Source organism: Calidris pugnax, unplaced genomic scaffold (genome assembly GCF_001431845.1).
Source record: "Calidris pugnax isolate Ruff unplaced genomic scaffold, ASM143184v1 scaffold171, whole genome shotgun sequence".
Lineage (NCBI taxonomy): Eukaryota > Metazoa > Chordata > Aves > Charadriiformes > Scolopacidae > Calidris > Calidris pugnax.
This window is the reverse complement of record NW_015091064.1, coordinates 3,674,212-3,686,109: the sequence shown is the minus strand read 5'-3', so window position 1 is coordinate 3,686,109 and position 11,898 is coordinate 3,674,212. Positions and strand designations below refer to the sequence as shown.

General features: G+C 42.6%; 1 protein-coding gene across 1 annotated transcript; it reads right to left on the bottom strand.

Moving 5' to 3' along the window:
* Positions 1-9,375: 9,375 nt before the first annotated feature.
* On the bottom strand, positions 9,376-11,656 carry ID2 (inhibitor of DNA binding 2, dominant negative helix-loop-helix protein). Its single transcript, XM_014956916.1, has 3 exons — positions 11,222-11,656; positions 10,860-10,924; positions 9,376-10,190 (listed from the first exon to the last, which is right to left on the bottom strand). The coding sequence occupies exons 1-2, from the start codon at positions 11,570-11,572 to the stop codon at positions 10,868-10,870; spliced, it is 408 nt and encodes a 135-aa protein (XP_014812402.1). The 5' UTR covers positions 11,573-11,656; the 3' UTR covers positions 9,376-10,190; positions 10,860-10,867.
* Between the last annotated feature and the right edge of the window lie 242 nt (positions 11,657-11,898).

Below are 11,898 nucleotides of genomic sequence, written 5' to 3'. Positions count from 1 at the left end.
AGCTTCTAATTTGTGGTAGGAAAAGCCAATATTCTGAAAATAAAAGCTTTCTAATAAATTAGTATCAGTGTTACCCAGGGAAGTTGTGGAATTTCATTCACTAGGAGTGTCTGAGAGTAATAGAAGTGAACAAGAAGAATCATAAGATGACCTTCTGCCACTCGGGTCTGCACTTCCTCATTTTACAAAGCAAAATGCACAGAAATTTGTTTCAAGCAGCAGCTGTCACTGCTTTTGCCACCAATGAGACTCCCAAATGAAAAACAGCAAGTGCCAGACCATTTGCTTGCCTGGGAAATTCACTGATGGAGCAGGCCTGGGTGCAAATACCCATGAAAGAGCTAGAGTTGCAGAATTCCCCCTCAGAAGGGTGGAAATAGAAGTTCAAATGCAGAAAATCACACTTTATACTGTGAAATAGAAAGTGCCAGGGGATACAAAGCTGGTTGGAGGCAGCAGCAACAGTAACAGGGGAACCCCCTGACCATTCCAGTTGTATGGGATAGAGTCTCTGCCAAGGAAATGGCTTTTCCTTACACAGAGATGTGTGGGTGCTCAGTACTTACGCTTTCTTCCTGGCTCTTTGTCTCCTAGTAACATAAGCACAACCAGGGTGTAAATCTACATTAAAATCCCAACAGGGTAAGCAACATTCTTCAGCCTATTGCGACGGAATCACTCCTATTAATACTGATACACTCTCTTTGAAACATAACACTAAAAGCAGTGGTTACTCTGGGAGGGCTTCTATGCCACGTAACTCCCAAGTCATGACTGGTAATTGTTTGAGCATGTGGCAGGTACCGTTTCACATGATAAGTGCCCAATTTTAATGTCCAAGAATGTTGCTGCCACTGTTTAGTATTCCAAGGTAGCCCAGTATCATACCCTTTCGGACATGCTGGTTCATTAGAATTCCTAAGAGAGAGAGAAATAAATTTCCCATTTTTACAGATGCATGGAAACATGAAGGAGTGGAGTGACTTGCAGAGGTCACATACAAAGCCTTTGGGAAACGGGGGCTAAGAGCTTTGTCTCATAACTCCCAGTTCAAAGTCTTAACCATGAGATCATTGTTTTCCCCCACATCAGTGAAGCCCTGTCTCATCACCTTCAACAGCTGATAAATTGAGCTGCTTAAACACCAAAACTTTGAAGGGAAAGGTAAGAAGTGTTTGTAGCTTTTAGGTGTTTTCATGGACACCTTAAATTGTTCACCAACTTTATGGCATCTAATGAAATGGACTTTCTTTCCTAACTTGTAATTAAGTACTTAAGAAATGTGTGGAAGTGATCAGTTGATAAAAAAAAAACCAAACCAACTTTAAAATAGGTTTCAGCAATAGTTCAGAGACTAAGAGATAGTAAACCAGTACTTCTTAAACTTGAAATTTATTATATTTATAAAGCTTTTTTTTTTTTTTTTTTTTTAAGAAATGTGTGGAAGTGATCAGTTGATAAAAAAAAAACCAAACCAACTTTAAAATAGGTTTCAGCAATAGTTCAGAGACTAAGAGATAGTAAACCAGTACTTCTTAAACTTGAAATTTATTATATTTATTAAATTTTTTTTTTTTTTTTTTTTTTGTCTCCAGGAAACTGAAGAATGTCTATAAATGCCTGCTCTGTGAAATACTTAGTTACTTGGAGGCATCTCTCTCTGAAGGTCTCTTTGGAAGTGTTTTTTTCTGAGACCTTTTTCTGTTATGACTCACTACATTTACCTTTAGGTCCTACATTGCAATGTGACAGTGTCTCAAAGATAAGGTAAGCCCCTGAAATCATATGTGAGGTCATGGATGTTATAAATACATAGTATTTCATCAGAAATAGGACTATTCAATGAAACCGAGTATGGGATCTAAAAAAAAAAGTTGTCAAAGTTGACCTATTTTTTCCTTTCCCTGTTTTCAGTGAATTACATGCTTTCTATGACAGTATTTTATTATTACAGTATGCTTGGCAGGAATGGAGTTACTGAAGATGATTCATTCATAATTTTCCTAGCAAATGAACCTGCAAAAGGAAGTTTCTAAGAAATAGTTTTACAGGTAATTATCTTATTTTTCCTTTAAAAAAAATGTTAAATTTGGTCAATTATAGCAGGCGTAAGAATCAGGGGTTAATATCCCAGTTTCTTCCATAGGTTATGCAATGTGAATAATCTACAAAATGGAAAAGAAAACTAAAAAATCCTTTACATTCTGATTGAGGTTCAAGGAACTAGTGTTTTATGTTGGTGAATAACATGAAATTACAATAGGTTTTTCTAGCTCTTTGTTAAAACTCTTCAGTGAGGCTGAAGGATAAATCTGTCCATCCCCTTCCTTAGTTCACAGGACAAATGAGTTTTCCATACCTTTGTTCTAATACCTCTGATTCTTTTCTTGTGGAATTTGTGACTGCTCTCACTTTCTACATTGTGAAAATGCTTGCTTCTGTTCTGCTTCTTTCTTACCTGGACAGTTCTTCTCTCTCATTCGTTGTAGTTTCTGCTTTTTCATTACCTGTGATTCTTTGCATAAAACCTGCTTTTCTTCTCTTCCCCTGGTGGAATCATGGTGATTTTCTTGGAGGGGCAGGGGAATACAGTATCGCTCATTCTTTCTGTCCTGTTTACCCACCCTGTCTTATTATTCCACTTCTAGTCACATTTCCACTGTTTTGTGACAGGTTGTTGCCACTTCACATTTTCCAGTGGAACTCCAGTAAATCTTAAAGTACTTGCTTCATTTTCTCACTCTTATGCCTGGCTTCTGAGTCTCTTTTTCCGTTTTAAAGATTTCAGTTATTTTTAGGCTCATAACTGACAAATCTGCTTTGCTCTAGGTCTGTCATGGTCCACAGATACGTTTCTGCCTTTGGATATCTCTTTTTAAGAGCTTCATTTCTCCTGGCAAGTCCTCTTCATCCACCATCTTTTTGGACAATATTGCTGACCTCAGAGCACCCTGAAATAGCAATAAAAATAATAGTAAGTACTTAAAGCTGCCAAAAACTAACATGCCATTCAAAGTTTGTGACAATGTGGTTCAGATCTTCAGATTATGAGAATTTTCATCATGCTGGCAATAAACTGCTAATTGCATGTTGGGTGTGGTATGTACATAACATACAGAGTTTTTATGTATATATTTATATACATAAATATACGTATACATTAAAAAGGCCCAAACTTGTAAACAATTAAAGTTCTTTTTTCTCTAAGCACAGCATTTTTTCTAAATTAGACTTTGATTGGAGGGGTAGAAAGATCCTTGATAGGTTCATGAATCAAATGAATTCAGTCAAAAAGTTCAATCTCCAAGGAACTCTTAAAATTTCTGAATGACTGAAGAAGCAGATTTACAGTGGAATTTAGAATTTTAATTTTATAGGTACTATGAAGTTTTAATATTTACAGGATGAGATCCAACAAATACTTCCAGCTCTTTCTGTAAGAGTGGTAAAAGCAGTGATGGGATAATCTGAGCAAAATGAGAATCAATAAGGATTAGTAGACAGTGTGTGTCCACATGTGTAGCACCTTACTTCATATCTGTTGGGTGGAAACATCAATGTGCAATAAAACAGCTTTTCTTAACAAGAGCTAGACTGAGTTTATAGATTTGGCATGTGTTTTACTCAGGCTTCTAACTGTTACATTGTTTGAAAAGTACTAATGGGAGGTTTAATTAATGTGTTTTACACAAACTTTTTAATTAAAAAAAGCCAAACCTCTAGCAGTAGCACAGTTTTTTTCATATTTTTACAAGCAGAAATACAGAAGCACAAGTGAGAGGCTTTTCTAAGAAGTTGTGAAATATAGCTTAACCATTCTTTTTTCTTAAATAATCTTATAATTCTGAAATAACCAACTTTATTCATGTATATTAACTCATGTTGAAAATTAATCTGAACTTAGAAAAATATTTGCATGATCATATTCTTGGTCTCTTTTCACATACTCTTGCCCTGGGAGCAGATCTCTCCTACAGGATGACAGAAGATACTCATCTACAATCCCATGATTGAACAGACTGTAGATGAGTATCTTGTCATTTTCCACGTCTCTTGTAGTTAACCTCCTGTAGGAGGAGCTAAGTCGCTGTGCCTTTCTGGTACTGTTACAAATTTGTCTTTTCTAGAGTGCATTAATGTGTTATGGTTGCGCATGAAGCTACTGGTCCAAACATGGGCAGAAATCTCAGCAGCAGTGTCCGCTGGGAGCACGAGCTCTCCTGGATTCTCTGCTCTGTGTTGGTTTCCAGCAGACTGCAGAGTTAATCACATTCCTTCTCTTTGAGCACTGCACAAATTTCTAGAAGATCACGTAGGGCTTGTGGGTGGGCATGAGGTTTACAGAAAATATGACTGAAGGACACTTCCAGAGGTTGTCTAGTACACTGTATCTCCCTGGGGTGCTGGTATCAGACGTAGCTAAACCAGCTCCGTTCCGTGGGGAGTAAGAAACTTTCTGCTTGAGTGAGGTGATTGGTCTGGGCAGGAGCCTGGGTGCTCTGCTCCAGGTGAAAGAAACATCCCCAAGACTGAAAAGGCAGCTCAAACTTCAACCTCAGTGCTTTTTTTAAGGCATGGTATGCTGCTTTTGATCTTTCCCAGTCTAATATGTGGGAGATAGTTAGTCTTAAGTTATTTCTGTCCTCCCCTTTTCTTCCTGCCCTCTCTCTCCCCCTTCAGAGCACAACACCTCTTCTCTGGATGGGAAAAAAATGAGATGATGGGTATATTTCAAGTTCTACATGCCAAATATATCAGGAAGGCTGTTCTCGGAGAACACGAGATGCTGAAAGTGCGTGCAGGAAGTGTCACCTGACGCTGGTCTTACCGCTCTTCCCTGGGCATGGGCTACTGCAGCTGGCAGAGAGAGGGCTCCCTGAGGTGGGCTTCCGTGAGGCAATGCTGCTGGTCCTGTGTCTGCTCAAATGCAAGACAGTAAGTATCAAAATAATTTGTTCTCTTCCTAATGAAAGAGAAATTCAGCAGATTTACAGTCCAGTTCTGTTAACAAAAAAAAAAAAAGACAGCTTTGTGTGAGCTTTTGAAGTTCTGCCATCAGTAGTGAAACTTAAGAGCTGGCTCAAGCTCTTAGTTTTAAATAGAAATACCTGATCTATTCATAAAACTGCTCGCCACAGACATGGTGTAATTTGTGGGGATATTTAGTTGCCAAAAAGAGTATGTCGTTATAATTTCCAGTAATGTAGTTTAATTGTTTCGAATCTGGGTAGGTCCCGTAACTTCATATAGTGTCATATTATCTATTATTTCATCACATTCTTGTGAGGACAGGCAGCAAATAAAGGGCTGTCTTCTAGGGCAGCTCTAAGTCCACTCCAGGACTTTGTGTAATTAATTTTTCTCAGTCTGGCTCTACTTAACAATCTTTGCCCTGTTCCTCCCCATTTTTAACGGTTTTCCAAGGCAAGCAACCAACTGAAATATGAATATCTCTCAGTTACTATGATTGACTCCAAAAGTAATTGAATTTATTTGTTTCCTCTTTTGTTTCCTCCTTTGATTTACTTTAGCAAGTGGCTCACACAATCAGTGACTATTGCTGTGCAATACAAGCTTTGTTTTATTGCAATAGTGTTTGCATTTGGCTCTTAACACTTTAGAATGTTGATAACTTAGATGGTTGGTCTAGAGAGGAAAATGGTAATGGGGTTAAAACAAATTGGGTTTCAAGGATCAAGCTTTTTCATTTCTCTGTAGAGTCAGAAAATACTGATCCTTTGGCAAAACAGTAGTTTTAAAGAGTACATTTGTGGAAATCTTTTTTTGAACAAAATTAAATATCAGTGTTCATGTAGTTTAGTCTTTTATCTGTGACAGTTACATTCTGTTATCCATCTTCCTTACAGCTCCCAGTAAAAGCTGTGTAAATCATTTCTTGTTGCATAAAAGTAAAGCAAGAACAGTGGGGAAGAGGAAGAGATGCTTACTCACAGGTACGATAATTCTCATTAGTAAATTATTTCATATCTTTTCCATTTTGCATGAATTGATTCAGGCTGCAAGCTGCTGTCTAGGAGAATCCTTACCACGTACAAGACTGTTTAGAGAACATGTTTGTATTTGAGTCTGGAAAATAAAACTAGTGCTAATCGAATGGGGCTTTTCCCGTAACAGCACAAGCACAGTATTTATTATTTTAATGCAACTTTTTCTTCAGATTTTTACTAACCACTTTGCTTCCTAGGAGTGAAATTCCCAGCTAGCAGAGCTGAATGGGCTAGAACATCCTTTTCCAGATGCAACTGTAAAATGTGGTTTGAAATATTCCGCGGAAGACTTATGCTGTGATGGTTGTTCATAACATGTAAAGAATCGAGCGGTTTTACTCTTGTAAAAACCCGCCTTTGCTTTGCGTGCAGGCAAGGGCGAGCGGCGGCGGCTGCTGTCCCGGCTGGTGCCGGCGGGTGGCAGTGGCCATCCATCCATCCCTCCATCCTGCCATCCCTCCATCCTTCCATCCATCCCTCCATCCCTCCGCCCGCGCCGCCCCGGCCCCGCCGAGAAGGACCGGCCGCCGAGGAGGCAGCTCAGAGGTACCCAACGCGTTCGCTCGGAGTCAGCCTTCTCCCTAGTATTTTTGTCTAAATATTGGCACCGATTCTTTAAGTGGCTTATGAGTATTTTTGGCGCGATAGACACTATGCTGTTTCCCCAGGAGAGGTTAAACAAAACCCAAAGGTCTCCTCTCTGCGTTTCCCTTACCTGGTGATGGACTGGGGGTGTGTGTGAGAGGGGTGACTCCTGAACTGCTGTAACACGTACCACCAGCAGTGCGTTACCTGCTTTACAATACAAAGGTGTTCCTTGAAAACCCAAATGAGATATTTCAGTGCACATTCGTGGCTTGGGCTGCTCCATGTGTTGTTAAAGGCAATACACCAGCAGAGCCAGGTTTGGAAACCTCTCTCTCTCTTCTAGAGTTCCCTTCAGTCTCTTGTTGGATCCTTTCTTTGTTTGTTTGTTTTTTCCCCATGGGGAAGTGTCTCTAGGTGCATTTGCAACTTTCACTGCAGGGTCTACTTGAAAAGGTTTGACAGTGTTTAAACATGATTGCTGCCAAGAGGATTTTGCTGTCGCGTAGTTGCGTATGGGTCCTCTCCATCTTCCGTCCTCCACCAGTCAGTGAAGGGACTGCTGGCAGCAGCAGTGTGCAGAGACAGAGGACACAGGCCAGGGAAAGCGGTGAAAATTTTACAAATTTTTCTTAATGTATTCTGGAGAGACAATGCTATAGAATAAAGAAATCCCACATCTTCAAGGAAACAGCAAGAAATCACGTTAAAGCTTTGGGCACTTGGCTTTGACCTTGCTGTTTAGCTTTGAACTACAGGATCTTAAGGGCAAAGCCCAGGAGTGGTGCTCTGAGCAGAGCACCTAGCATGAGCCCCCGTTCTGATCCCAGGAAGGGACTGTGGAGATGCTGAATTAGTTAATCCTGAAAGAGAAAAAAAATTTTTTTCCTTTCTTAATTTACATTTTTAAAAACATGTTTGTTTGTTTTCCTGCTCAGCTCCCCACGCCTTGTAAATTGTGAATTTCTCTTTTGGCTACGCATGATAAGGAAATTGGTTTCATTCTACAAGTGTGGTAATCATCCTGTAGCTTAAAAATATCAGAGTGCAAATGCCTTAGTTTCTAAAGGGGTTGATCTTAAAATAATTACAATGCTCTGACTGTTGCGACTCTTTAAACCCGTGGTTCAGTTTGTGAAATTAAAGTGATGCTCACTGTGGTCTCACCCTAAAATGAACAATAGGGTGGAAAATTGGTTTTGCGGGAGAAACTGGGTGGCACTTACGTGAGATTGTTACTGGTTTGGGAGGACGCAGATCTCAGGACTGCGACTAAACCCCCGCACATACTACTGTGCAGAGTTGGGGAAAATATATAGGAAGAGGAGTATTTTCGGGACTGAGGCGTGCTGGTTTGCAGCAATGAGATGTTTTACTGCTGGGCCGTCAGGGTTAAACGTTCATTGCAGGAAACTGGAAGGAGCAGCGCTCTGCTCTCCTCTCCGGGCTGGAGACAGTAGCCAGGCTCGGCCACAGGAGGCACAGCCCGCCCGTGCTGCCCGGGGAGAGCTCCCTAATCCCCGCCGGGCCGGGGGGGGCTCGGTCCCGTGTCTGTGTCACCCCCCTCCCACCTCTTGCTAACCCTTCTGATGGCACTGATCCTCTGAGAGGGTGTGCTGCTGCTTGGGCAGGGCACATTAAGAGATCAGAGCTGGCCTTCTCCCAGCCTACGTGGATGGATTTGGTGTCAAGGGCAAGGAAAGGCAGCGGCTGGTGCCCCGGAGAGCCCCCCCACCCACCTGCCTGCCGGTGAAAGTGGCACCGGCCCCAGGTGAGGCTCCTGCCTTTCACTCTAGAGAACTCCCGGAGCACAGAAACCCCAAATATGCTCCTTTGGGCCCAAAAGTGCAGTGCCTGCCAGAGCCCTACCTACCCGGGGCATCAGTGAAGTTAAGTTCCCTTCGTTCCTATCACAAAATGATTCAATTCATATGGACTCAAAACTCAACTTCCCATTTTAGGCAAGTTTATAAGTGAGCTTAAATTAGCACGTCATCTGGTAAGTAACAGTTCCTTCATCCCCTGTTTTAGGACAGCTAAACAGATCTAACGAAAGAATGATAGTTACAGTGGATTCAGAGGGTACAGCGAGTGTCCCCTGAACACGGATGGGGTATTGCATCGCTTCTGAGGGCAAAAGAGAAAGAAGAAATAAACTGTTACTGGCTTTCAGGAATTTAGACTCTGATTTCAAACTTAATTTAATTCTTATGGAGAAAGAGTCCCTTTAGGAGCAGCCAAAGTTTAATCAGTAACACAACAGCGATTTAGCTCAATTCTCAGTATCTTAGTCATACGCAGAAGCTGCTGCAACTGATTAGAAACCCCATTTCATTGAAATATTGCATAGAAGCATGAAAATTCCAGTGTGGAAAGGCAACAGTCACTTCATCATTCTAGATCCCATGTTAACGCATCACCAACTCTCACATTCAAAGCCTTTTTAGAGAAATTTAATAGTTGGGGGACTAATAACCACCCACAACCCTTAATTCTGAGTGATTATTCTAAACACAAATTAACAGATCTGGGCCATTACTACTGAGAACTGAATCATCCTCCATAGGGGTGGGAGGGAAAAGGAAGAAGAAAAAAAAAAAGGCGGCAGCACTCCCTGGGACTGTCTCAGGATTAACTGCTTTTGTTTATGTTTCCAAAAACTTTGTCAATAGCATCCCCTCTGTAATAAATCACTTTTCTTGTTCCCTTCACACTGTTCACAGGCGGATCGTTTACAAGTATGGAATATTACACTCAAAGAAGATTTTCCAAGTTACAAGAATTATTATTCACTTCAGGTAATTTTATTCTTTATATTCTCTACATATTTGAATTTTTACTGGGTAAAGTCATAACAGAATGTATAAGTATTTAAAAAATTAATACCACAACACAAATCAAAGCCAGCAAACAGTTGGTCCCCAAAGAATAAAGCAAGCAAGCAGTTCAATAAACACACTTGATTTATTTTGTATAAAAAGGGTTAAGTTTACAACTAAACTTTTATAAAAAGTTTAGCATGATTAAGTACATCATTACACTTTTTGCAGAAATGTAAATTTCTGCCACTATACAAGAAAACTCTAATTAAAGAGTTCACAAGGTTTCACTCATATATATATTTATATATAAATATATACACAGCATTCAGTCCTAGGTTTGTGTCAAAAAGGTAATTTCTGACCAGACTTTCCTAAAAAACTGAACACTGGATCCTTCTGGTACTCACGCTCCACCTTTGGAAAAAAAAGGCAAAGTCTGCTTTAAAATGGGCAACTCCTTGTGAGATTTTGTTTCGCTCCCCACGTTGGGAATAGTATATAAAGGAAGCCTTCCAACTAGGGAAAGGGTATTTAAGAGTCTCTTCATAAATAACTAGGTTCAGTCCAAGTTGAAGAATGGGGTGGGGATAAAGATCAATCTTGACTTTTTTTTCTTCTTTATTAATTTTAAAATGTCCTTTTAGTTAGGATGTGGATTTTCCCCTCCAGATACAGCTGAAAAATAAGTTCAGCACCTCAAAAAAAAAAAAAAAAAAAAAAATCTTGTAGACATTTTCTTGTGCAAAAAAAAAAAAAAATCTCATCAGTGGAACACCTGCAAGAGATTGAAGAGAGGCATATTTAGGAGAATGCTAACAGGGCAGAGATCCGGACAGACTGGCGCCAGAGAGGAAGCCACAGTTTGAACATTTAACCAAACACTCAGAGATTGGGCAAACCCTGGCGTCCAGATGCAACACATACACGCTCACACACTCGCTTCTCAAGAGCACAAATTGAACATTAAAATAACATACACTCAAGGGAAAGGGCAGAAAGAGGATTCTCAGTCCAATCTCTACTTAGATCTCTGTAAAGGCAATGCTCAGAGGCGCCAGTCTGCCTCTTACAGCAATTACTTGATTAAAAGCAGTCACTTATTTAACTGATAGCGCAGACAATCCCACATCACAGAATTTAAGAAATTGTGCCAAGATTCCCAACTTAGTCAGTCACTTTGGCCCAGGAAGCTGAGACTCCACAAACAGATAACGAGAGAATCTGCATTAAGCAGCGAGGAGTATCACAGCAGCCCGTGCTGCTTAATGAGCCTCAGCAACAAAACACACTTCGGACTGCAACACTCAGCTGTTAATTTCTTACTGATGATACTAACGGCACCTCCTAATCAACTTTTAGGAGCGATTTTTAAGGAATAACCATCACGCTTCCCGCGGGAAGCGCTTTTTACCTTAAGTTTGGAAATGAGATGCGCTACACTCACCGTTTGGTTCAGCCACAAAGTGCTTTGCTGTCGCCTGACGTGAGCTCTGAGGGGAACTCGGACGCCTGCGAGAAGAGAACACCACAGAAGGGTAAGGGGGCAGGAGAAACAACCGTCCCAGGTCACCAAGCCCTTCACCCGCCGACCCCCGGCGGGGACAGTGGCCGTGTCGCCTTCGGTGACTAGCGCGGACAGCGGTCGCACCCCCCAGCCCGGTCCCCCCCGGTGACCCGCAGGGACAGTGACCGCGTCCCCTCGGGCACCACCGCGCTCCGTGTCACGGGCACTTCCAACACCGGTTTGAACCCCCCGATCTAGGTCGACGGGGGGCAGCGGGGAGCTCGGGGGAAGGCGGCGCTTACCTGTAGGGAGAGGATGCTGATGTCTGTGTTGAGGGTGGTGAGAGGAGTCCTGGAGGACGGGTTTTGCCCGGGTCTCTGGTGGTGGAGGCTGACGATGCTGGGGTGCGAGTCCAAGGCGATCTGCAGGTCCAGGATGTAGTCGATAACGTGCTGCAAGATTTCCATCTTGCTCACTTTCTTGTTCTGCGGGATGCTGGGCACCAGCTCCTTCAGCTTGGAGTAGCAGTCGTTCATGTTGTACAGCAGGCTCATGGGGTCGTCCACCGGGGTTTTGCTGCGGGAGATGCCCAGGTTGTGCTCCGAGAGACCGCCGTTTTTCCTGACGGACCGCACCGGGCTGAAGGCTTTCATGCTGGAAGGCGGGACGGAGGAGAAGCCGGGTTAAGGGGAAGCCTGGGGGAAGGTCTACCCTCCCTGCCTGCGCGCTGCCGGACCTCGCACTGAGCCCCGAACTGCCGCGCCGCCTCCTTTTATCCCCCCGCTCCGCCGAGCCCAGCCCGCGCTCGCCGCCATTGGGCAGCGTGGGGCCCTTCCGCCGGGACAGCCAATCGCGGGGGAGGGGGGCGTGGCCGCGCCGCACAGCTGAGGGAGTAAATAGTGGGCGGCCGGGCGCCTTATTTTTTTGGGGTGAAACAACGTAAAATCGGGGTTGGAGGCGGGGCGCGGCGCCGGGGAAG